Below are 26,953 nucleotides of genomic sequence, written 5' to 3'. Positions count from 1 at the left end.
TTAACCTTCTTTTAAAATAATTTATTTCCATGGATTTATTTTTAATGTATTTTCACAAACCATACATTATTCAACAAAGGTGTGCTGAACAAAGCTAAAGGAAGAAACATTTAAATAAAACAATTATTCCTTCGAGAATACAATTATTCCTTGTTAAAAATCTCAATCTTTACCCAAATCCTATTCTGTTAAACATTTGCGGAAATATACTTTTGTTGACAAATGTCTGATTTTGTGCTTGCAAAAATAAGCAAACTAAAGAAACTTATGTTAACTTTTGAACTTCCCAATGTTGTAAACAAAAGATGTAATTGTACAATATGTATTCATTATTTCAACATACAAGGCAACCAAATGATTCTGTCATCAACGTTAGCATCATGTTTATTTTACTTCACTGCACTAACATTTAAACTAAAACTTCAAACCACACGGTCTGTTTTGTGATTAACATTTAAATGGCAAGCAGTAAATATGTAGGAAGATTACAAAGGACATTATCAGTGCCTAGCTAAGATGAGCTGTGGTTCGATAACAGCTGATGATGTGTGTATGGCTTCTTCTTCTTGTAAGAGGCCCATCGACAAACCGGGCAGCAATGTCGCCCCCCAACTAGCCACATCACAATGCAATTCTGGTGAAAGACATGGCCACATGGTAAGCCCATTAATAAGCAACCATTCTTGAAATTCTCCAGACACACAACACATTCTGTACAGTGTAACATACCAACAGGCCAAGCTGACCAGTCAGGCTCCGTATCTTCTGCAGCATTAGATGATCCGTATGATCTAGCTTTGGCACATGAACAGGACTCTGCATTGCATAAGGGTTCTCCTTCACAGGAAATTTGCTCATCCTCTTTGCCATGACTTAGGACATCTCTGCATTCACTATCTGAGTCACTTTCACTCTGAGAGATTTCCACTGTTTCCTCTTCCAAATGCCCTCCAAGACATTTAAATCGCCACATAGGTAAGTTCTTAATGTAATCAGTTGGTATCAGAGGGTGAAGCCACAAATCAGGGAAAGCTAAGCGCTCTAGAAAGAGATCGGGGTCTTCATCCCAATCAGATTCAAAGGGGAAATGCTGAAATGAAGTGATTGGGTGGAACAGATAGCTAGTATACCAGTCCCAAAGGCTTGAGAGCCACTCTAGATTATTGGCATTAATTTCATCGCTGTTGTTATTGTGCCGCCTTTTCTTCTCAAAATAATCTATTAGCAAACCATGACCCAGATATGTGCTGAGGAACAAGGCAGGGTGTGAAGAGTAGAACATCCAGTCAGCTCTTACCCATGAAGCTAGGGTTGTTGTATTAGAATACCGGAATAGTTTTAAGCTGTATTCATAAAAGCTGTCTAGATAAGGTAACTGCAAAAACCCCAAGACTGGTAGCCAGGAAATAATTAAGAGAGAATTATAGGTTCCTAAAGTGCTTATAAGAACAACAAAGCGCTTTATAGTAGCACCCTGAGTAATAAAAAGGTCCATCCAAGCCATTAAGTTGACTAAGACTAAACTTAAAACAAATAAATCGTTAACTTCAGGTTGTAAGGAACGTAAGAAGGAGTCCATGGCACGTAGGGATATAAATTCACCAGTGTTATTCCCATACTTGTAAATTCCTTCTGGAGTTCTAAGGATGTAAGATGGTGTCTTATAGATGCCCAGCTCTGCTATGTAACTCTTGTTGTCCCAGTTTTCAACATTTACGAATATAAACTCAACTCTGCCAGTAAACTTTACACTTAGTGCAGAGAAGAAAGCTGGAGGCTGGTCTAATTTAGCAAAGAGATATATTTTCACCCTATACTGATAGCTTTTATTCCATTCTTCTTTCAAATGTTCCGACTTGAAGATTGTTTTGATGCGAGAAGCTGCATGGGCTGTTATCCATTTGAAAATATGCTCCGTCTCAATTTTTCGCCCACTGTATTCTTTAAGCATCACTTTCCCTTTGGATGTACTAGTTTGTGGAACTGACATAATTAATGTGGACCTTACCCAACCTCTTCTCCTGCAGTATCTACAAAGGAAACATTAAATTAAAAGACCTCATATATCATTTATCTTAACATTAAGTGTTTAAGAATCCACGTGCCTTGAATGCAAAGTCAAAAACATTTTGTCTGTGGCATTTACAGAAAGAACAAAAATCTTCCACTGCTCCCCACTGTTACCAGGAAAGCATCAAGCCTCCTCTTCCAATACAATCCATTCAGTAGTTTTAGAGATCATTTGTGTGTCCAATACTTCTAAATATATATTAAAATATGAGTTATAATCTTGTAAGACTAACCTAAAGAACTAAGTCTTCAATGACAGTGGAATCTGAAACACAAGCATTCCATACTTCTGTTAGTAATTCCCATATTCCCCTGAGTCACAAAACTGTAACAACATATGGCCTCAACCCTATAACTAATGTCATACTTTCCCCTCTTTGGAATAGTCTCTTCTCTATACTCTCTTCCACTTTGTCTGCAGGAGATTTTGATTCAGGGCAGCTGAAGAAGGCCAAAGCCAAAATGCAGAATTTTAATATATCTATTAAATAATATATTACTCCAATATATATGCCTTTTGGAATATTTTGATGCAGGATAGAGCCAGAGGTGGCACTGATTATGTGGTGGAGAAGAGGGTGAATGACGGGGAGGATGGCAGGGAGCGATCAGGATATAATAGGATGATAGGGACATTGGAGGGAGCAGACAGCTACATAGCAGCTAGCTCCTCATAAGATTTAAGGTAGATGAATGGGAAGAACAATGCAAGTCTGGAATGAGGAATTGTTGGAGAAAAGAAAAAGAGTGAAACACAGAAGCAAAAATAGAAAAGCAGATGACTTAAATGTTCGTATTTAAAATGGAGCAAATTCATTAGTAGGACAAGGTAGCTGGGAGAGAAGGGCAAAAAAAATGAGAGAGAGGCACTGGAAGTTTCTGGTGTAGAGTAAGGAAGCAGTATGTGTACTTCAGTCAGTTTTCAGAGAGTCATGTTCCTTTGTTTCCACATAATAAAAAGAAAGGAAAGAGAGTCTTGTACCTTTAAGGCTAACAAATTTATTTTCATGTGAGCTTGTGGATTTTAATTAATTAATTCCATGCTGCCAAGTAAATTTTGACCTATGGTGGCCCTTTTCTATGTTTTCTAGGTAGAGAGTACTCAGAAATGGTTTACCACTCCTTTCTCCTGGGGATGTCTTGGGACTGTGCAGCTTGCCCAAGGCTACACAGGTTGGCTCTTTACTCGGAGAAGGCGCAGTAGGGAATCAAACTCCCAGCCTCTGGCTCTGCAGCCAAATACCTAAAGCACTGAGCTATCAAAAAACGAATGTGAAAATATGTCTTTTAATTTTTGTCTCATCTGAGAAATAACAAAAGAAAAAAGAGAAAGTAAATGTATTATAGAGGAAATCAGCTAATAGTTTTGTCCTCAGCAGTATAAATATCTGAATTGGTGGAGTCTGCTAGGATTTGGAAGCAAGAAAGTTTTCCTAGGAGCCAAATGTTGAAAACAGACAAGGGAGTAGGCAGAGAGCAGAGAAGTGAAAAGGTGGCAATGCTTCAGAAGACCTCTTCAGTGACCTCACTTCCAGCATCAAAATAAATCTGAGGGAAATGTGATTTTAGGGGACAGACTGTAGGGTGGAAAGCTGTGGGCAGGGGCTTGTGTGATTATAAAATCTGCCAACCACCTACCCTACTTTCAACATAAGCAGGCCAAACCATCATTTGAAATTTGGGTCTGAAGTGTCGGTGTCTATAGTATGGTACCATTTGTCCCTTAAATGTAAAATAAAATACTAAAGGGAGCTATAAAACGATGGCTCATTAAAAGGCCTATCAAAGTATAATATAAGCTGTACTACGAATGCCAGTACAGTATATAAATTCCACAAGGGCCTGTGATTTGAACAGGGAGAGGAGGCTTATCCCACACAACAATGTGTGGTGCCACCACTCTGCTTGTAGTATTCACCAGTGGTAATAAATTCAAATATAAAGAAAGAACTACAACTCCTGCATTAACAGGATTGCTTGAAAGCATGGAAAAAACATTGTTCTTGTATCCTCTGTTGCTATTTCTGGCTAATGCACAAAACAGGTCTCAGTGAACGCCAAACTGCAGAAATCTTTCATTATGGTAATTATTCATTTGTTCACTTACAATGGCCAGAATCATACTGGTATCTGTGTAAGGTTTTGTTTAATTTGCTGTGGCTAATTGCAGCTAACTGATGATGTGCTGGGGCATATCTTAATTATGCAGTCAGGCACATGGTCCAGTATCTTGTCAATCAGCTGCAGCAAGTTACACAAACCTTACACAAACACCGATAGGGCTCTGGCCATCATTTGTATATTATATTTCAACAGAAAAATTCACAAAGTAGTCATCAAGACAGATGGTGCCATACTATAAAGGCAGTGTTGGAAACATTTATTTAAAATGTCCTACAACATTTTCAGGAACATACCTTGGGTCGCTGGAACAATTAAATGTTCCTGTCCGTATGCCAAACCTTGATACTTTCTTCACCATTTTCTCCCAATGGACCTTTCCCATCAAGGGGCTTCTATCATTTGCTATAACCTATTGCATACATAAAATATATGTTAAGACTATATAAAAAGAACTACATAGTTAAAAACTTTAAATGCATTCTAGTAAATTAGTTTGTGTATTTTTAAACAGTTAATTAAGCTCACAATGAAAAATATTCCCCCACCCACCCATTTATCCTCACTTATCCCCTTAGTTTAATTTAAAAAAATGTAAAAACACACATTTAACTGTGGGGGGTGGTGAAACTTTTTTATTTAGAAAGAACTGCAATTCCTATGGAGCAAAGGATCATAGCCATCGTTTGTACACTGCATTGTGCTCCAAATAGCCACGGGCATACATGCTTCCAAGCAGTTGCTTCATTATACCAGACACAGGAGAATACTGGGATCCTTGTCAAGAGTAATAACTTGATAGGCACATTTCACTCAGTTTGTCCTAGTCTTGAAGCCATACAGTGACTCCTGGAGCAACTCTTCTACTTAGAAGTATGTGAACATTCTGGGCAAACAGGCTCCTCTGCATCAGTGATTTAAATTTCACTTGTCCACAGAGCTCACAGGATCCTTTATGACCACACTGCAGAGATGGCACAGAAGTATGAACTAAATGCTTTGGTATGCTTTTCAGGAGTCAAACTGCTGAATTATTAGAGAGCACAAATATCCCAGATGTATCACTTCTTTGAATTGCCTATTGTTTCAGGCATGAAAGCAACTATTGCATGAACTGCATTAGTTAGGGCATTAGAATTCTGTTTTCAAGACTGCCAAGAGACAGTGGCAAAATTAGAGGAACTATCTCAAATATCTAAAATACTGGGAAAATTAATGCCCAGGGCACAGTTTGCATGGAAAACTAGGACAGAAAATAGAAGTTTAAAACACAGAAGAGTTTTTTTTATGTTTTAAAGAGAGTCAACAATATTTCATAATTTCTTATCAGCAATACAGGAATACAATTTTATTTATTTATTTATTTATTTATTTATTTATTTATTTATTTATTTATTCATTCATTCATTCATTCATTCATTCATTCATTCATTCACTCATTCACTCATTCATTCATTCGATTTTTATTCCCCCCCCCCCCACATTTAGACAACATCTACTCTGGGCGGCTTACAGTAAGATATCATAATAACAATTAAAACAACAATTTAAATCAATAATATTAGTATTATTCAAGATGGAAAAGTATAAACAGAAAGTTAAAATAAAAAGTAAAATCAAGTATTGACAGGAGGGAAGGCCTGCCTGAAGAGCCAAGTTTTTAACTGGCTCTTAAAAACACCCAGCGAGGGAGCAAATCTCTGACGGAAGGCTGTTCCAGAGTCGAGGGGCTACTGCTGAGAAGGCCTGGTTTCTTGTTCTTTTTTTCCATGCCTCCCTCGGCGTTAGGCTCCTCAGCCGTCTTTCCTGGCTATAGCGAGTGATCCAAATAGATCTAGGTGGGAGAAGGCGATCTGCCAGGTATCGAGGTCCTAAACCCTTTAGGGCTTTGTATGTCATCATTAACACTTTGAAATCAATGCGGAAACGAATGGGCAGCCAATGCAAGGCAGCCAGAGTGAGAGAGATATGCTGAAGTTTTCTCATCCCACTAAGGAGTCTGGCTGCCACATTCTGCACCATTTGAAGCTTCTGCATCAATCTCAAAGGTAGCCCCACGTAGAGTGCATTACAGTGGTCTAATCTCGAGATTACGAGCACATGGACCAGAGTGGTGAGGGCTCCGCCATCAAGATAGGGACGCAGCTGGGCAATCCACCACAAATGGAAATAGGTGGAGCAGACCACAGACGCCACGCCACCTGGGTTTCAATGGTAAGCGCCGGGTCCAGATGTATCCCCAAGCTGTGAACCTCACTCTTCGCGGTGTCACACCCCCCCAAAAGAGAGGGAGTTTCCCAAACCACCAATGGAGGGGCCAACCACCCTCAGGACCTCCATCTTGTCCAGGTTCAGCCTCACCCCATTCTCCTGCATCCATTGCAGTACAGCGCTGAAGATACAGAACGGTATCGACTGAAATAGGTGAAAACGAGATGTAGAGCTGGGTGTCATCAACATACTGATGGCACGAAGCCCCACACCCCCTGATGACCCCACCCAGTGGCCTCATATAGATATTAAACAGCATTGGGGAGATAATCAAGCCCTGCGGAACCCTACAGTTGAGACTCCACTGGGCCAAAACACTCTCCCCAAGCTGTACTCTCTGAAGATGGTCCTCCAAGAAGGATCGCAGCCAGGCAAGTGCCAGACCACCGATTCCCAGCTCAGAGAGCCTCCCCAGGAGGATACCGTGGTTGATGGTATCGAAGGCGGCCGAGATATCGGGGAGGACCAACAAGGACATTTTGCCCATCAGTCTCCCTCAGCAGGTCATCCAACAGTGCGACCAGTGCCGTTTCTGTGCCATGGTGCGACCTGAGGCCCGACTGGAACGGATCCAGGGCATTGGTTTCATCCAAAAGAGCCTGAAGCTGATGAGCCACCACCTTCTCCACCACTTTACTAAGGAAGGAAACACTGACGACGGGCCTATAATTGTCAATATTGTCCACCAAATTTGGTTTCTTCCTAATGGAACCAATCAGTGTCTCCTTGAGGGCAAAGGGGACCTTGCCCTCCTGAAGAGACCTATTAATTATTGATGTGGCCCATTCTATTGTTATAGGCCTGGCTGCTTTGATTAACCAGGCCGGGCAAGGGTCAAGAGAGGAGGTGGTGGCCCGACAGTGATCAAGGACTTTGTCTACCGTATCTGGCATCACAGGCTGTAAATATTCGAGTCTCTCTGGGCAAGGTGGAGTACTGGACATCTCTGCTCGATCCACTGTATTAGAAAAAGGAGAGAGGTCCTGGCGGATGGCCTCCACTTTAGATTTAAAAAATACTGCAAATTGGTCAGGTGAGATATTAGTAGGAGGCCCATCACTTAGACCAATTCTGGATAGATCACGAACTATACGGAAAAGTTCCGCCTGCTGATTTGAAGCTTCGCTTATCCGGTCAGTGAAGTGTGATCGACTAGCAGCTCTCACCTTAACCAGGTAACAGTTAGTCGCGATCTTAACAGTTTTCTTATTATAATCCGTTGGATCCCATCTACAATTGCACTCTAGCCGTCTCCTATTTCACTTCATAGCTCGCAGCTCCTGGTTAAACCAGGACGCTGGCCGAACTCTGCGCTGGAAAGGGCATTTAGGAGCGATCGTGTCTACAGCCCTAGTGGTGGCAGCAAGCCAGACATCAACCAGAGCCTCGACAGGAGCGCCAGTCAGATCAGCTGGAATCCCTCCCATGGTATCCTGGAATCACAATTAAAATAGGACCAAGCTAAAATAGGACCAGAAACACAGTTCTGATGAAATAATTTACTGTAGAACAAACAAACGTTGGTTGGGATATAATGTTAAAACACAGTTGCATGAGTCATACTAACTGTAAGATGTATATGAGTGAAAGAGTGCGGTGTGGGGGTGTGAGTGAGGGAAAGAGAGATAGAGAGAGAAACTGTGATGATCTCAACATCACTTCCTCTCTTAAGATAATCCCTACCATGCTGTCTCTGTATTGGCAAGGCTGGGGGCAGTGGTTTGAAAGAACAAGGAGTATATGTGGTGACTCTGGCCACAAGCACCACTTGTCACCAATTATGTGAGTGTTGCTCCCACTTCCCCTAAAAACATTATCTCAAAGGGAATCTCGGTGGGAAAAAGCTTTTCCACTCCTGGCTTAAAATCAGAGATGGTCACTTCCGTAGTAGGACCCTGAAGGCAAGGGAAGGCAGAATGCAAGCTTAATGCTCTACATACTTTCGGCCCCAACTGAGCATAACATTAGGGTTTTTGAGGACTATGAGCTACTTGGGGATGAAGACTTGTAGAAGCAAGTGTATGGAGAAGGAGGAGGATGATAGGCAGAAGTTTGCTTTGCCTGACAGGCAATTTTAAATGCCATGATTGATCATGCATGACTCATTATGCCCTGCAGTTTTTACATACCCTGATTATTTTAGGAATGTCTCATGTGACTACAAGTGGCTGACTAATTATTTTAACCCTGTATTTCAGTCCTCCAAGTGGATGCACAGTAAAGCCAGCCTTAGACTTGCAAAGGCAGTAAAGACAGCTTTGTTAACCAATAAACAGTCTAAAATACATACTGCGTATCATCAGGGTGATATTGTTATAAGATCAAAAAAAAAAAAAAAAACAAGGAGGGTAGGGAGCATCACAATTGTGTGCCAGCTTTCAGACCCGTCTATCACTTCCCTCCCCCATCTTTTGTAATGCCATGCCTGATGGAGGCGTCATGTGACCCTCAGAGCTAGGACACAATTTTGGGTCTCTCCCACCCCCTTTTGGTTTGGACTAATAAAGATAATCACTCTAAAATGAGATTTGGTTTTTGAATCTTGGAAAGAGAAATTTCCATGGGTTGAATGTTCACCTTTCCTTTATGAAGATAGCCAAATAGAAATTAAAAACTGTACTACAACAGGAAGGAACCAACCAGATGACCAGAAACTAAAACAGGTAGGTAAACCACAAACACATATCTCTCTGGAACAACAAAATCAAACCAAATGACACTTGGCTATTGGAAAGGAAATGTAACAATCTGTTTTAACAGTATATGGAGAGAAATAAACAAATTCTACTTACTTTTTCTGTGTCTTTCTAAGAATATCTATCAGTGAACAACATGACCAGCTATCACTGTGTGAACTAAATACTCGTGCATTTTGACAATTTGCATTGAATGCACTTTTCCAATATAAATGCATTATTTATCAATGAGCAATAACTTTGTTACAGTTATTTATATATCCTTATACTATCAAAATTATTTTAATTCACTGCAAAATGCTCTTGCACGTGACTTTTCTGATTTATTTCCCTTGCACACGTTCATCCCACTCATTTGGAATTAAGTCCCACTGCTGTAAAACATTGTTACTTGTAAGTTTAGAACTAGGATGCTAGCAACTATTTAATTTTTAAACAGTACTGATGGCAAAAAGAGCTACAAATTGAAATATAGTAAAACCTTGACATCAAGGAGATGTCCAGATGCATTTCCACAAATTTACCTGACATAGCTATGATGATACCATTATTAAAGAACACCAAATGAGACTTGTGACCAGGGCTTTGGTCAGTCTGGAGCAGGAATTTTTTATCCACAGATGAGGAGTGAGGATTTCTGGAGCAATAAATGGATAAAAGAGCTCCCCCACTCCCCGGTATTACATATATTTAATCAGAAAGCTGCAAGCCCCAGACCACAGACTCTCTTCAAATTACGGGGAATGGAAAGAGATGCAGTTCTAGAAAATGAATTAATCCTCTACAGTGCGGAAAGAGGAATTACTGAATAATTCTTGTATTATTTGTTTCAAGAACCTAATAAATGATCAGGGGCTTCAGACAGTCAATTCTTTGTTTCCTCCATGCTTCTTTTCAACTGACATCCACACATGTTTTCCTCTGACATCCTAACAATTCATGCAATACCCTGCTCCTGCTGTTGGTCCTGAGTTGCTGGTGGTCTGGGGCACACTGCCTCTGCTTCTGGAAAGAGTACAGCCATTATAATCCACAGCCATTGACAGCTTTCACTTCCATGATTTTGCCTAATTCTCCTTTAAAGCAATTAAAGCCAATGATCATCATCATCATTCCCTCTGGTGGTCAGTTCCACAGCTTAACTGTTGAAAAAAGTACTCTTGTCTTCTTGTCCCTAATCTCCTGCCATTCCATATCATTGGATGTCGCACAAATTTCTAGCAAACAACCCTCCCTATATGTACAACTTTATGGGCTGATATACTATCCTCCCATTTTACTAATGTTTTTAACCTTAAAAAAACCCAGATGCTGTACTCTTCCCTCCAGCTCTCTCATTTTTGCTTCCATCTCTGCAATTCCTCCTGTTCTTCAATATAATTTTAAAGATACTGCAGCCAAATCTGCTCAGTATTTCGTGGGTAGTTAACAGTTCAGTGAGCTAGATTGCTTTGCCAGTCAGCACTGCCAACTCAGGGAAAAATGTAATAGTCTCTACATTTAAATAAATATTCATTTGGACCCAAGTTAATTTTACATTCTTCTATTTTAATTATCTTGCTACTGGCTCTGCAGCAGCTGGATTTGGGGTCTGATATTTGTTATGATTCAGTTTTTAAAGAAATCACTGCTATGCTGATGTTATCTTTAGATATTACTCTATGTACAATTTTTGGAAAAATGAAGTCTTATTCTCATGACAAAACAAGAAGTACTGAACAATTATGTGTGTATCAGGAATGAGGTGGGAATAGCCAAAAATAATATGGGGGTTAGAGTCAAAGTCTAACCCTGAGTGTTTTTTTAGCTGCGCCTTGTTTTTAATCATTTTCATCCCGATGTTGGAAAAAGGCAGGACAGAAATAAAATAAAGCTGAAGCAACTGCTGCTCACCAATGTGAACTTAAGAACTATACAGTCTTTTTCACTTGTACAGAGGTCCTGATTTTAGAGCACCATCCAAAGCAGCATGTGTGAAGCTACAGAAAGCAGCATATTTCCAGTGAGCTCAGATAGCTGAGAGATAAATAAGAAAAAGGGGCATCGCTCCCATATGAACTCCCTCCTCTGAGAGATGCATAGACATATGTCTGCTCCTGTTTACATATAACCCCCTTCAGACTGCTTACTCAAGATGAATTACAGCACAAGGCTGTGATGCAGTGTGTGTAGCCTTAGCAGGAGCTGGTAAGATAACAGCTTGATAATGAACAATCACTTGCATTGTATTCAGAAGCTAAAGTTAGAAAATTAGAGCTTCCATTTATAGAGCACTTGTACACACATCATTACTGGATACATACCAGTACTATTCAGCATTCCTAACGCACAATCTAAGAATCTATTTCCAGTACAAAATCTAGAATTAATATAGGTAAAGAATATATCGGTTTAGAGACAGGTTGGAAAAGCAGGTATTTTAATAGAAAGCAACATGTGTGTATCAAGGAAAATATATGCTATATTCTATGCTACATTCTGTTTTTTTCATACTTAGCAATGCGTTGCTTCTGATCTATCTCTAACAATGCACGAAAGGGCATGCCACAGGAAAATCGGCTTGCAAAACAATGAACAAGAATTCTCATGAAAACAGGGCAATGTCAAGTAAAATATGGGGGTAAAAAAACTTAATAAAATGTCTCATCAGTACTATGACCATTGAAGTGCTTTTTGAAAATGAAAACTCTAGCTTTCTACATATAACAAGCCTTAATTTATCTTCAAAGATAAGGCAAAAAAGGCTAAAGATACAATAGCCCCACATGCCATTTTGAGAACTGAAAGTAGATCTTCATCTCCTGCTGTTATAACCTTCATACCTGGCAAAAAGGCAAAGAGCCAGAAGCCATTTCTTTAATAGAAGGAATGACATGATGCAGCAGAATGCTGCAGCAACACAGTTTCTGCTGGGGACAGATGGTGCTTGTTTGTTTATAAACACATCTGAACTGCAGAAAGATGAAGGTTCAATATAGGTGGAAAGCTATGGGATGATGGTGTCAAATGCACATCAGACTTCAGCCCTGCCCACACAATATGTATTTGCATCATTTCAATCCATGCTCACCTTATTTCTTTCTACATGTATCCATTTTATTCCAGAAAACTTGATGCCTTTTATGGCACTTTTCATACACTGACGGTCATCACTAAGACATCTCTTCAGTTTCCACAAATGACGCTGCACAATTGCACAGCAAAAGCTTAGTCTGGAAGCAGCCTGAGTGTCATATAGATGCTCCTTTTTGTGTTCAATGGGCCCCTTTTGAAAACCTAAATGGAATTCAGCACCTAAATGCCATATATAGATTCCCCTGTGCAAAGATGACAACATTCCTCATCCTCATTCACACTCTTTATTAGCGAGCTTGGGGCCAAAAGATCTCAGATGTACAGTAATCATTGCCTATCATGATGATGAGGAAACAGCAGACATTCATAACAATGTGAAGTGCAATGGATACAACTACCACTTAGAAACAGATTGAGAAAATGCAATCCAAACAAAAACTCATAACAAACAGCACAAGCAGTGTGAGATATCCAGGACAGTTAAAATACATTGTTCACACAATATATAGTTAACCTGTGGATTTACTACTGCAAGATCCTGTAGGCTGCCAACGTGGATATTTTTAAAGGTCTTTGATAAATGCATGCAACTTAGGGCCACCAATGGCCCTATTAGTCAGGACGGCTGCATTCCTTCTGCCAGTACCAGGCATAATAAGCTTTTGTATATCAGCTGCTGAACGCAGAAGGTGCAGTTTTATCACACCGTACTTTTAGACTTGCCACAAGCTAATGACTCTTTTTTGAGAATAGAATTTTGTACTAAATGCAGTTTTGCCTTGTCCAGCACTGCTCTTGTCATTTCTCAAACTGATGCAGAACACAATTCATGGTTGAAATGAATTGCCAGTGTGAATAAATACATAGATTATTTAGGAGTAATGCCTATGGAACTCAGCAGAATTCCACAACTACCAAATACTACTAAATAAACATGCACAGATCAGAATGTAGGTCTATGTAAATGACTCGCTTAAAGCTCTTCACATTCTGCCCTTCAAGCTGGGCTTGTAGCTTGACATTTGAATTGATTTCTTTCTGAGGTGAATGTCACGTTAAAAAGAAACATATTGAATACCTGTACCAGCCAGATGCCATCCTTTGTGTCTTCTACCAGCTCATAAAAGTGCATTTCACCACTGAAGTTTGTACTGGAAACCGACTCAGAAGCTTCCTCTTCTTTGAGAGCAGAGTAAAGTTCACCTTCCATAAGATCTCCTGTGTAGTAAAACAATGAAACAATAATTATCTTGCACTCTAAAGGTCACATTGGTGACAAGAATGCAGATACCGATGTGGACGAGGGGTTGGCACAAACTGTAAATTATTTTTTGAGTCACTGAGCAAAAACTGTACATCTACATGTTGTCTGCTGGTAAAAAAAGCCCCAAATTAAATTAGGGTAATACATTTTAAGTTTAATCCAAATACACTGTTTAATGCCATAGCAGAAGCAAAGGTCAACCAAAAGATAATTACTTGGGATGTCTATTCCAAAAGGTTTTTTCTAACTGGCTTAATAATAGATTTGTTCATATTATTGCAATTTTCTAAAACATAACCCAAATCTTTAAGTGGCATCTAGACAACATCACTCTTATACAGATAATTCTACCTATAAAAGACTAAATATGGTATGAGATAAAGCAATACATTTATCAATTTATTTTATTATTGACACTTTGAATCAGAAATGATTCAAACGCTTGAGAGCAGGCATTGCCTAGTAGCTAAGCATGCAAGTCCCAAGTCCAAGTATTACCTCAGCCATTAACACAACAAATGGTCTCCAGCCACCAAGCTGTCAACCTTAACTTCTACCCCACCCCATAATATGGGGATAACAAAAACCCCTTAGGGGCTCATTGGGCAAAATTCTGTTGTATAGCACAGTACATTACACCAGAGTTAGGCCCATTGAATCAATGGACATTTGGTGAGTCACCTCCTTCATATGTCCCATAGATTCAAATGGGCCTACTCTGTGACTTACTTTAGCATAGTAAGTTATAGTTAGAGTAGGCCCCCTTATAAAGGAGCTGACCCACCAAACCCCATTGATTCACTAGAGTCAGTGACACTTTAGTTTGATTTACTATACTAAATAACAGGATTTAGCCACTGTGTTATGTGACTGCAAGATGGAACTGACTTATAGTGACCCTATCAAGGCTTTAAAGGTGATACTTTTAAGCAACTGTGTTACAGTATTAGTTCCATGGTTGTGTGGGAATTCAAACTCAGGCAAACTGAGCCCTAGTCTGTCACTCTATCCACTACACCATACTGGATAATTAGTAATTATTAGAGAGAGCATGTACATGAAATGCACTAAATATTTGTATGTAGAACATCTATTTGAGTTTTTAAACAAGACACTATAAGAAAGTGTGTAACAGGTTCTGAGTCATTAAGAAGGCTGTCACCATAGTTCTACTATGTGCACCTTGCACCACTACAAAAGTAGAACTTTAAATATACCATATACTGTATTTGAACATGTATCCCTTGGGTGTACATGACCTATCCAATTATTCCTTTGAAGCACTTGCATCTATCCACACCATTCAAGCATCTGTAGAAAGGCTGTCCTCAGTCCCAAGATTCAGCATTGGTTTATTTATTTATTTTATTTATTTAACTTATATGCCGCCCACTCTACCCAAAGCTCCTATCATTCTACACAAAGGTCCCAAACAAACTTGAGGCTATAGCAAAGCATGGACTGAAACACAATAATATATTCTTGTACATTAATTTATCCAATGAGCTCAAGAAGACTCTTCTTTTCCCTCCAATAATCCTGGCCCAAGATCACATTGTGTGTTTCATGGCTCAGTGGAAGCGAAACTTGGACCTCCGATACCCCAGCACATACCCCAGCACATAACAACACATACCCTCACTTTCAAGGCTATTGAACAGATCTCTAAGTTACTGTTAACTTTAAATAAACCCCACCAAGCCAATGAAACTTGGTAAGTGAGAAAAGGATAATAGTGTAATTTGGCTGCCAGTTTTAGGAATGGCTGCATCTGCAGTGGTATGACTTCTGCTTTGATGGCAGGTTTCCTGCCCAGGTGAATAATCAGGCAGGGAAAGCTACATTTCATGTTTGAAAAGCTGCAGTTAGAATGAAGACAAGCAGAATGTTATCACATTCATAGTTATGGGTAGGGGAAAGTATGGTTGTGGAAGCAGGACAAACATGAAAAGGGAGTCAGTTTAGACATCTTTGGTCTTTTCTCCCACCAGGCCCTCTTCTCAGTCAAAGAGAAAACTAGTATTTTGCACCTTGAAGTTTCTCTTCTGCATTCCAAGCTGGCAAAAAGTATGTACAATGGTGCCTCAATTTACGAACGTAATCCTTTCCAGAAGATTGTCATAACTTGAAATGGTCGTAAGTCGAAGCACAATTTCCCAGAGGAATACATTGAAATGTGATTAATCTGTTCTGGCAGGAAAAAAATCACAAAAAAAACTAAACTAAAAAAACTCTGCAAGACCATTGGAAATGCAAAATAAGAAAACCAAAAAGCAAACAAACTTTGCAAGACCCATCGGAAATGGAGGAAAAAACCCCAAAAAGCAAACAAACCCTGCAAGACCCATTGGAAATGGGAAAAAAACCCAAAAGCAAACCAACTCTGCAAGACCCATCGGAAATGGGGGAAAAAACTAAAAAAGCAAACAAACCCTCCAAGACCCATAGGAAATGGGGGAAAAACAAAAAAGCAAACAAACCCTGCAAGACCCATCGGAAATGTGGAAAACACCCCCCCAATGAAAGACTGCAAGACCTATCACAGCACAGAAACATAACCGCCAGCCTAATACCATGCTGCAAAACCCACCCACAACAGGCTATTTTTAAAAAGCAGAAAGCAGCACCTTAACAGGCAGTCCGAAGCCTCCTCCAAACGCACGCTCTCTAACTGCTGGGGCGAAAGAGCTACAAAGAAGCAGCCTCTTCACTACCAATGGTTAGCAGTTTGAATTCCCTGCCTTTTTCCCTGCCTTTTTTCCGATCGTAACTCGAAGCTCTGGTCACAAGTCAGAGCAAAATTTTGTGGCCGGAGCTGGTCGTAACTCAAATTAGTTGTAAGTCAGGTCATTTGTAAGTCGAGGCACCGCTGTATAATACCACATATGATTTAATCCTACACAAGCATTCCAACGTATTCGTATGTTCCATAGAGACCTGGGTGGGTAAATAATGTAACATTATGCTATCAAAGATGCGTCCAACTGGCTTATTAGGGCAGCTGCAGCCCAAGCCCAACAAAATAGTCCACTGTGATCCTATACAGACAGTTGTCAAATTTTGAAGGTACATCCCTTGAACTTACTCCTGGATTTCTTAATGAACTGGATGATGCTGAAATCAGAGTGGACCCTCTTAATCAATTACTGAATAGTACATCAAAACTTAATTCAGCCTCATTGATTGATCAAGAGATGATGAAACTCACTAGAATGGGGGCAGGGTGTGATCCCCATCCTCAGCACACTCCCTAATCTGTGCCCTCAAAACTAGCTCTGCAGTCAAGGCTTTGGGACAGCACAGAGATTTGAACGGGAGGAGAACAAACTTCCACTGTGAATGCAACACTGGATGTCACCTCACACTCATTTTGAGAATGAGGCCAGTAATGGCTTGTAAATTGATTGAGGGTTGCTTACCCCAAAGTTTTAGGGGAAGCCCATATGGGCAGATTAACTTCTGAACATATCCTTCTTCTATCTGTGCAACTGAAGCAGGAGGCAATCCTGACTAAAAAGCAGGGTATAAGCCTCCAACCTACAATTACATAATCATGTTTAACTTACATTTAGAAGTTTACATTAAAATATAATAGTTAGTCTTTAAGGTGCCACATGCTTTTGTCTTTGTTTTCATTTTTGTTTCATTTTGTTTTTTTCAATTTTGTCTGATATGCTTGTATTCCTCTGACATTCACAGTGAGATTATTTATTTGTTGATACAGAATGCTGGTTGCAGACTTGTGCGTATCTGAGACCCTGAGAAAAGGATGAGTCTATCACAAAAGGGCATGTAAATGAAACTAGTACTACAAGTCATTCACCAGAAGCCACAGCCCTCTGGTAAAACGCATGATTTGCACACAAAAGGTCCAAGGTTCAACTGCTGGTATCTCAGGTAGGGCTTGGCAGAACTCCCATCTGAAGCTTTGGGAGGACTTGCTGGCTTACCATAGGCAATCCTGAGCCAGACAGACCAATGATCTGATTGGTGTAAGGTAGTTTCTCATGGTTTCTACACCAAAGAATAAACTCTGAAAGCCATAACTGCCAATCAAACAATTCACGTTTCATGGGAACAATCATGTACAATGGCACAGTATCTCTATAGGTAATGCTGTTCAAAAGAATTATGCATCCAAGAACAAAAAGCAATTTGTCAGTTTTGCTCCTTTTTCTTGTCTGCCTGTACTTATTACTATTGATGAAAACATACATTTATGCAACTAAACTATTATTTAGTATAATGAGAAACACTTGGCTATCTTACAGTGTTAACCATCAGCCTGGAAGCATGTTTAGGGGAAGAGATTTTACAAAGGTGTTTGTTCTGAAACAGGTAATCTTCAACACACCTTACTTAGCAAACAAAAGCTACCAAACAAACTCTCTCTTTTTCTCCTAAAGTCAATTCCCTAAATACATAAAAAGATCTTGTTTCCTGATGAAACAAGAAATAGCCTAATGACAACTGTATGCTGTATTATGTATTATCAATCTCACTGAGTTCAAGGAGACTTCTGAGAAAGCAGGCTTTGGATTGCCCTGGAAAGCAGCAACCCTATGCGTACTTGCTTGATTCTTATTTGGATAAACACGCATAAGTTGTTAGAGTTCTAGTAACCTCATTACTGAGGTTTAACATGTTGGTTGCCGTTACCGAGCAAAACACAAACCAAAATAGGAAGCAGTAAAACTTTGCCACAGTCACAGGCAATGCAACCCAAACAGTACGTGCCGTTTTTCAATTTATAATTCTTCTTTGTGCATTTAAAATAAAACCACAATGTGAAGTCATGTTCTTCAATTATTTTCATTTGAACATGTACCAATTTCTCTCTTTCTTTCATGCTCCTGTGCAGTATGTCTTCCTTGCCAATCTCCTGCTGCCCTTCTTGAGGTGGCTACGTTTCAGAAACTGTGGTTGTGTTTCAACCTTGAGGTCATGCCTATTATTGAGAACCTCTACTGTATTTAGCATTATTCCCCAAGTGTTTGTTATGTTCTTGATATCGTATCATATAGCAGATACTCACAGATTCAGTTAAAAATCTGGAATTAATGGCTTTATAAATGCCTCCTTTAAATGGTAATGCACATTACTAAACTTAATTCAAAAGGTGCTATGCTACATTTGGAGGCCTTCTTGCTGATTCTTCTGAGCAGGGGCCTCACCTTCAATTCCAAAATACCACTCTTGTGGCAAAATACCACTCTTGTGGCAAAATACCACTCTTGTGGCAAAATACCACTCTTGTGGCACTACCGTGGCCCTTTAATAAAGGGAAACTGGGGGGAGAGAGAAACAATGCCTATAAATGCCTGTTCTTACCTGATTTTTCAACCAGCTCCCTGACATCCTTCTTCTCCAAAAGCCCTGAGTATCCAAGGCCCCTGCACTCCAAAATGGTCTTCAGCTTCTTGAAGCTCAGTGCCACAGGATCCACCAACTGGGTAGCAAAGAAGCCAGTTTCATACCAAACAATGGCCTCAAAAAACCTGGCCAGGATGAACAGGACCAAAAAATAAAGAAGCAAGAAAAACAGCTTCAGCCACATCTTTCCTCTGTTGTGTGCTGATGACTCTCTGCAGAGAGTCAATCAATCCTACAAAAGAGATAGAGAGAAATGTCCCGATGGAGGAGATCAAGGAAGCCAGGCATTGATAAAACGTGTCATAAGAACACCCAATTTTGTTTTAATCAGGATCTCTCTGAGAGAGAAAGAGTTCTAGGTAGCAAACACCACCAAGGATAGGAAGAACACCCCGTCCAAAGACTCACACTGGAGGGAACCAACTGATGATGTGGCAGAAACAAAATGGGGTGGGGGGGGAGGCATATTGGGGGAGGGAAAGCAGATCCTCGAGCGATGTCTGATGCTCGGCCTCCAAAAAGAGACGGGTTGGAGCGGATCAAGGGAGGGATGAACACCAACTGGAAGAACTCTGGTCCCGGGGGTAGGCGGAGGTGGTGCTCCCGGGAGGAGGGCGCAATTGTATACGGCGGCAGACCCCAATCGGGAAATTATATTATGGAATGGGGGGGTCGCATTTAAAGAAGGGGAGAGGGGGGGACCTGGCACTGGGACTGGAGGCGTTGCTGCTTAAAGGGGGGGGGGAGAAGGAGAGAAGGATGCCCAGGAAAAGGACGGCCCGGCTTGGCAAGCTGAGGTGCCCCTCCTTTTTTTTACCCCCTCTCGGGCTTGCGGCGGCGGCGGCGGCCCTACTCCGGCGGGATCCGCCAACGGGGAAGCGGTGGCTGGGCTTCGGAGAGCCCCCTCGCCCTCGGTCGTCGTCGCTGCCGTCGCCTCCCCGCGGCGGAGCAGAGCCCGGCCCGGAGGAGACATAACATGTGACGTCGACAGCCGTGGACAGCAGCGAAGGGAGGAGGAGGAAGAGGAAGGAGGCGGCGGCGGCGGGGGGGAGGCCTCCTCGGCCGCGTACCTTTCAGCCCGGCGGCCGCTTCTTCCCAAAGGAGTTGGCCTTCGAAGCCCGCCGGCCCATCCGTCTGGAAGGACTCCTCGGGGGTCGCGGTCCGCACCGGCCCCCTCCAGCTGGCTGGCTGGCTGGCTTTCAGTCGGTTTCCTGCAAGGGTGAGGAGGCGGGAAACAGCCCGCTTGCGTTCCGCCCACCTTCGCGTCTCCTGACTGAACGCGAAGGGAAGTGGGGAAGGGATCATCAGCCGGCGCTCCCTCCGCTCGCCACTCGGCTGCCCCCCTGGCTCGACACTCGTTCCACTTCGAAGTCGTCCAGTCCCGCTGAAATTGGTTGCTGAGTTGTAGTGTGGTTTAAAAAAAAAAAAAGCGCCAGGAGAACATGTGTGAGGCGATCGCAACGAGATTTATCTGTGATATTGTCCTAAGGATAACGATGAAATAATATTTGCCAAAAAGAAGAAAGAGTAACCGGAGCCCATCAGCTCTTTTGCCATCCCGTAGAAATCTATTTACAAAGTTGAAAGCACACCCCTTTCATCGACATACAATTTTGGACTGTAAAGTGAACAAAAACAAAACAAAACCCCAAACAAACCAAAAAGCGCGCGCGCACACAGCCTGAAATAAAACGTGTAATCCCATAATTCAGTAATGTCTATAAAATCATCTGACATTTGCCCAACCTAGTGGGATGTCATGTGCGATAATCACAATCTTTCTTAAAACAACCAGTGGCACCAGCAGTTAGCAACATACCCTAAATTCAGAAACCCAGTACAGTACTGTAGTCTACTGCCAGGAGAGTTCTCTAGGAATTGTTCCCACAACTATATATACAATCTAGAAATGAATCCCTTAAATGTGACTTGGATTCTGAGAAAATTGCTGATCATTTACTTTCTTCTGAGTACAGGGTTATCTTATTACAGAGCATTTTCTAAAAAGAGCAGCAATTAAGTATCTTTCCCAAGAAAGGCTTCTAATACAAGAGATAAAAATCTGAAGTGAGATTTTGATGTATTTACCAAACACCTTAACACTCCTAAATCACAAACAGACTGCATCACATCTGCCAATCACTGACTGGTCTGTAAGAGTGGGAGGTAAGCAGGAAATTAATTCTAGCACCAATAATTTAAATGCATATATTGTATGCTTGCAATGCTGTCAAAGTGACAACTCCCTCAATATGCAATATCTAATGTGACACTGGAAAATGAAAGAAGGGGAATAGACTGTGGGATAAATTTAACCCTTGTCTCTTTATCTACACAACCCACTTACTCACTTTTGAATAAATTGAATTGATTGGAAGACAGAAAGAGAGGGTCTTCCCGTGGCTGCAATACATAAACTGAATCAAACAATCTTTAACCATATTCTCCAGAAGAAACTGAAACAGAGCTTGATTTAGCTTGATTTACTCTGTAGCCATTGCAGCACATTCAGCAAGGAGCAGCTGAAATAGAAGCAACAGTAACAAAGCACTAAATCCAATTGTTAGTCCTCACAAGAGTAGAACCATGGAATCAATGAAACAACTTTTTTAAAAAAAAGTTCTGCATACAATTTACTTGACATATTGAGGGCATAATAAGAACCAATAGTTAATAGTCTGTCCTCCAGTTTTCCTTTTACTGTAATATATCTACCCTCAGAGTCTTCCATATGATCAATCACTTCAAATTCTGAATTCTTCATGAAGATTATTTCTACCCCTCTAGCCTTATTTGTTCCATTTGTGATATATTGTTCATCTAACATTGGGTATTTAATAATTTCTTTCTTGTTCTTATTTTGATAAGTCTCCTGTAACAATGACACATTTACTCCCAATTTTTGAATAGTCTTAATGACTCTATATCTTTTCACTGGAGACCCCAGCTCATTCACATTATAGTGGTGCCTCGCTAGACAGTTACCCTGCATGACAGGTTTTTTTTTGCTAAACATTGACTTTTTGCAATTGCTATAGCGATTCGCAAAACAGTGATTCCTATGGGGGAATTTTGCTGAACAATGTTTGGTCCCTGCTTCACAAACCAATTTTCGCTAGACAACGATTTTGACAGCTCCCTCCGTACTCGCAAAACAGGTGTTTTTGGGACCTAAGCTTCGCAAGACAGCAATTTAAACAGCTGATCGGCGGTCCCCAAAGTGGCTTTCCTATGGCCGATCTTCACTAGACAACAACGATTCTTCCCCATTGGAATGCATTAAACAGGTTTCAATGCATTCCAGTGGGGAAATGCTTTTCACTAGACGATGATTTTGCTAAACAGCAATTTCAATGGAACAGATTATCATCGTCTAGCGAGGCACCACTGTATAAGAAAGGATTTGGAGATTATCTAACATTGCAGTCATACATTGTGTAAGCTGTCTTTCCAAATATATTCTTTCTCAGTATTTGTCTAACAGATTTTATATATATTGTGGTGTACAGTCTACAATAATATTTTACTAAGCAAAATTGTCTAATTACTTCTATTTTTCTTGTCAGTGTCCCCCAATTTACCATTCCCAGTTCCCTCCCATCCTTTCCCCCCTCCCTCACCCTTGCCCTGTTCCAGCAATGGTCAGTGAGAACAAGTCCCCAGCTCATATTTGAGCTGTGCCCTGTGGAATTATAGGGAGCCAGGGAGTTTAAAAGTCCCTGAAACAAAGATCAGTTCTATCCTCATGCCCACTTCAACCCTCTTTAATCTATACCTGTACTAATATAACAAATTGCAAATTATGTTTGTTTACAAATATTATATTTCTTGCTTATCATTACACTAAGCTGTTCTAAATGTATATTCTAAATATTTTTAAATACATGTGCTTTGTCTAAGATTCTATCATATATTATATTATTTTATCATCGTATAAGCATGAACTGTAACAATACAATATACTAACTTATTCTATGTTATTTAAAGAGTTTTTAAGGTTTAATTAATAGCTAAAACTTTATATATATAAGAGTCCTTCCAGCTTTTACTAAGTACTGGGAACAACCTATTATCTTCAGTAACAGATAAACTCCCATTTGACCTTGAGGGTACAGCTGTTTATCTCATTTCTCCTTTCTCTTCCACCACAGCTGCATTCTCTCTGTGTGCGCCACCTGGTTTTTCTGCTCCTCCATAGCCTGTTCTCTTGGAAAGGGAATGTTTAAACCTTTAAAGAGGTGTTATAATTCCTCTATAGTCGCCGCTCTCAGCTTTCCCCCCTCATAACTGATAGTCCAAAGGGATAAAGCCAATTTGTAGATTATTTTCCTCTCCCGAAGAACTTGTGTATATCTCCTCCTCTATTTACATTTAAATATGGTCTCTGCAGCGAGATCTTGGAAAAGTTCCACATTTTCCCCTTCGTATGTTAACTCCTGTAATTTATTCAAAGCATGGTAAACATCTGTCTTTATTGTAAATGAGACACCAGTATATCTCTGCTCCAGTTCTTTTATCTTCTCCCAACTCAATGAACTATCTTTGGGAGTGATTTTGAGGTCTGGCCAAAGTTCTTGTATTCATTTTAAGATTAGTTGTTTTAAGTCCTCCCCTCCTGTCTAAGATTCCTTAAAATGTTACAGATGAATATTATAGTGTCTCCCATGATTTTCCTGCTCAATGAGTTTGTCCCTTAATTGTTGCATCGGGCTTCCAATTCTTCACTTTTGTTTGTAAATTCTGTGGCAACTCGAATGCTGCGTCTGCTGTTTGTTGTATTTTACTAATGTTTGACTTCACCTCCATTAAAGTTGTTCTAGAGGTGCAATTGATCTCTTCATATCACTTTGTACACCCTTTCTTAATTGTTTTATTAGCCGTCTCATCTCATCCTTATCTTTCTTTGTTTTTTCTCCCCCTTGTCCCTTTGCCTTACCTTGCTCTCGCTCTTGGATCCCAATGAGCTGGACAGCTTTTTGTCTTCATCTGAGACTGTGGCTTCAACAGGGACTCCTTTTAATGTCTTCTTTTTTGGCTTTCCCATATCTAGGCAGCTTAGAATGTTTTAACTCTCAGTTTATAAACATGCACTGTTTATTTTCTCAATGCTTTGAGAGGAGCTGATCGCAACCATCTTCATTGGTTTGAGTTTGAGTTTTATTATTATACAGTCATAGACCCAAAAATTCAAAGATAAAAACATTATATAAGATATAGAGTAAGTTGTTAGAACATATCAGTGGTATAAAACTTGAGTCATGTGGTTGTCTTAATATAACATTTTACGAATTCTTAAAACTGAGAATAAAAACTTAGCCACCGACTGTGTTATTAATTGGTTCTCTCCAGACAGCAGAAACTTCAGGTAGTCTGTGGGAGGTATACTAGTACATTTACACATTATTGGGTAGAGATAACAGATATGTTCAAACCTATATAAGCTACATTCTAGAACACTGATTCTTAACCTTGGGTTACTCAGGAGTTTTGGACAGCAACTCCCAGAAGCCTTCACCACCAACTGTGCTGGCTGGGGTTTCTGGGAGTTGCAGTTCAAAAACATCAGAGTAACAAAGGTTAAGAACCACTGTTCTAGAATGGTGTGTGCCAACGACTCAACTGTTTCTTCCTCACAGGGGCATATCCTTTCTCCATAAGGAATGTTATTAAAGCGCACTTTTAACAAGGCTGAGGGAAAGCAATTAAACCTAGCCCCTGAGAAGACAAAACAATACCTTGGTACTGTGATTTGATATAATTTGCTAACTTGGGAAAGTTAAAATTTAAACCAAAGTGCATTGGTGAGGAGGATTTGTCTGCATATGCTAGTGAATACTGGAGATCTATACAGTATCTTTAATGCGTTGTACAAGCATTGGCTTGATACTGTCATAAGGCTTACTCAGAAAGAAGTCCATAGAGAAGCCTAAAAGATGTAATTTGTCAGTAAAGCCCTTATGCCATGAGCTGACAAAGACATCTTTTTGTAAATAGTGTAAATACCCACTGGTTGTGGGAGCATATACCACCTTCAACCAGAATCGGAATGCATACAACCAAGCTTGACATTCCACCGATTGAAGGCCAGCCTCCAAATGCAAGGTAGCATCTTGGCATAGCCAATAGGGGTCGCAGCAAGTTTGATAGAACACTTTCAACTGAGGGATTGAAACCATTTATCCAAATCGCAATACCATACAGGAGCTGTGCAAAAAATTTATACTTCACTATCTGTAGAGTAACAGGGATGAACTGCCTACCCTGGACATAGTGGTATCGTCTAAGAACTTACTTGTCTATGGTGAGACCAGGAGAGGGTATGGGAGAAGACAATTCCCAAGTATTTAAATGTTTTAACTTGCTCTATACGCTGGCCTTCAATAACCCATTCTTTAACTTTACTATGCCTAGAGAAAATCGTTATTTTGGTTTTCTTGAAGGTAATTGTTAATATGCTGTTCCTGCATAAATGCATGTAGAATTTGTTTAAGACCAACCTCCGATAGGGGCATGATAACATCTCCATTGGCTTGCAGACCACGCCCCTCTCGAATCAATGAAACAACTCATAAATTTGGAGGCCTAGTTTAGCTGAAACAAATAACTGTATTTAGATCTAAGGATTTGTAAGTGGACAGTGATCGATACACCCACATGACCTCAGCTACCATAGTTCCTAAAGGTTTTCAGCTGCCCAAGTGTTCAAGCTTTGGAAACAAAACTGTGTGTTGAGAGAGGACTGTTGCTTTCTGTAGAACCATTAAAGGGCAGCAGTTGAAGCACTATGCCTTTTTAAATTACCGGTATCTTATTACTATAATACACATACAAATCAAAAGCTGGTGTGCTAATTTTCATTCATTCATTATTTATTTATTTAATTTATGTATTACACATAAAGCAAAACTGCTACTCTGGATGGTATACAACAAAGAACACACAGATATGTGATTAATATAAAGCATCAAACTATCCTACAGATAAACAAACAAGACAGGCATCAAAATAACAGCATTATACAATATTCTTTCTTCCTTTGTTCAAATTAACTTGGAAGAGCCTCCCCAAAAGCTTCTCCAAAAGGCTCAACAGCTTTTTAAAGAAGTGAAGAGAGGGCATCTGCTGTGGAAGAGTTTTCCATGAGGGCCCCACTGTTGAGAAATCTGCTTCTGTAAAACATCATAACATCATTCAAGAATGCTTGCCTGGCATGAAGAACGACCACACCAAGAAACTTTTGAAAACTTCCAGAGGAAGATGGATATAGTACCATTGAAACCTTGAATCTACTTGCTTTTTTCACACAAAAGAAAAAAAAAGCGTTGTGGCACCTTAAAGACTGTATATTTTAATGTAAGCTTTCGTGGACCTTCTTAGCCCACTTCGTCAGACATCAATGTGAACAGCGTCCAATAAAGGTCTCGCCTGCTTCTGCATTTACACTGACTTTTTTCCGGAGCCTACACGGCCTATTTCTGATATCATTTATTGACTGTTCACTGTGAACAGGAGGCGCAAAACAATAATTATGACAAAAGTGGAATTAAAATTGGTGGACATTCTTAACAAGGAGGAAGATTAAACGACTTTTGAAACAATGTCGCGTATTTCTTAGGTGCATGGCTGTGTAAAGAAAAACATATAATCCAAAAAAAAAAAAAAAGGGCTCCGAATCCGCTTGTTAAAACCGGAGCCAGGGCTGCATTTTCAACACCTAAGAAATAAGTAACGTCAGAGAACCAAATAAAAACAACCCCTCACGACGCGGCCTTTAAGGAGTTAACACGCGACGGAAGTGGAAGACATGGCGGGAAGACCCGGAGAATCCGCTTCCGCCCTCTGTTTACTAACTACCACTCACCCAAGTAAACAAACCCGCCTTTCTAAGCCGAGCCCCTCCGCGCTGCGGCAACCCGCCTTTCGAACGGCCCTATCCCGACTGTTTACTCAAAGGTTCCCAATAGACTGGCTTTTGAGCGAAGATCACGCTTAGGCGTCTATTCTGTTGCCTGTTCGAGGTGCCCTCGGGCTGATAAGTGTCTAGAATCATAGACGTTCAAGGGCAGACTCGTAGGGCTTCGCC

At 40.4% G+C, this 26,953-nt stretch overlaps 1 protein-coding gene and 1 long non-coding RNA gene across 4 annotated transcripts; both read right to left on the bottom strand.

Annotated features, from left to right (window-relative positions):
- Nucleotides 1-20,077, bottom strand: RNF103 (ring finger protein 103). 3 transcript variants are annotated; one of them, XM_020796028.3, is made up of 5 exons: nt 19,941-20,077; nt 18,829-19,102; nt 13,312-13,451; nt 4,488-4,603; nt 1-2,030 (listed from the first exon to the last, which is right to left on the bottom strand). In XM_020796028.3, exons 2-5 carry the CDS (start codon nt 19,052-19,054, stop codon nt 512-514), a joined length of 2,001 nt encoding a protein of 666 aa, XP_020651687.1. In that variant the 5' UTR covers nt 19,055-19,102; nt 19,941-20,077; the 3' UTR covers nt 1-511. The 3 variants fall into 3 exon arrangements, with proteins under 3 accessions (XP_020651687.1, XP_020651688.1, XP_078233847.1); XM_020796029.3 differs by lacking the exon at nt 19,941-20,077 and adding an exon at nt 19,688-19,825; XM_078377721.1 differs by lacking the exon at nt 1-2,030 and adding an exon at nt 2,148-2,335.
- Nucleotides 20,078-25,718: 5,641 nt separating this feature from the next.
- On the bottom strand, nt 25,719-26,928 carry LOC140708400 (uncharacterized). The gene is made up of 2 exons (XR_012088558.2): nt 26,732-26,928; nt 25,719-26,039 (listed from the first exon to the last, which is right to left on the bottom strand). It is a non-coding gene; the product is annotated as an uncharacterized LOC140708400 (long non-coding RNA).
- Nucleotides 26,929-26,953: the final 25 nt, after the last annotated feature.

Source organism: Pogona vitticeps, chromosome 6 (assembly GCF_051106095.1).
Source record: "Pogona vitticeps strain Pit_001003342236 chromosome 6, PviZW2.1, whole genome shotgun sequence".
NCBI lineage: Eukaryota > Metazoa > Chordata > Lepidosauria > Squamata > Agamidae > Pogona > Pogona vitticeps.
The sequence above is the reverse complement of the archived record's forward strand: the minus strand, read 5'-3'. Positions and strand labels throughout refer to the sequence as shown.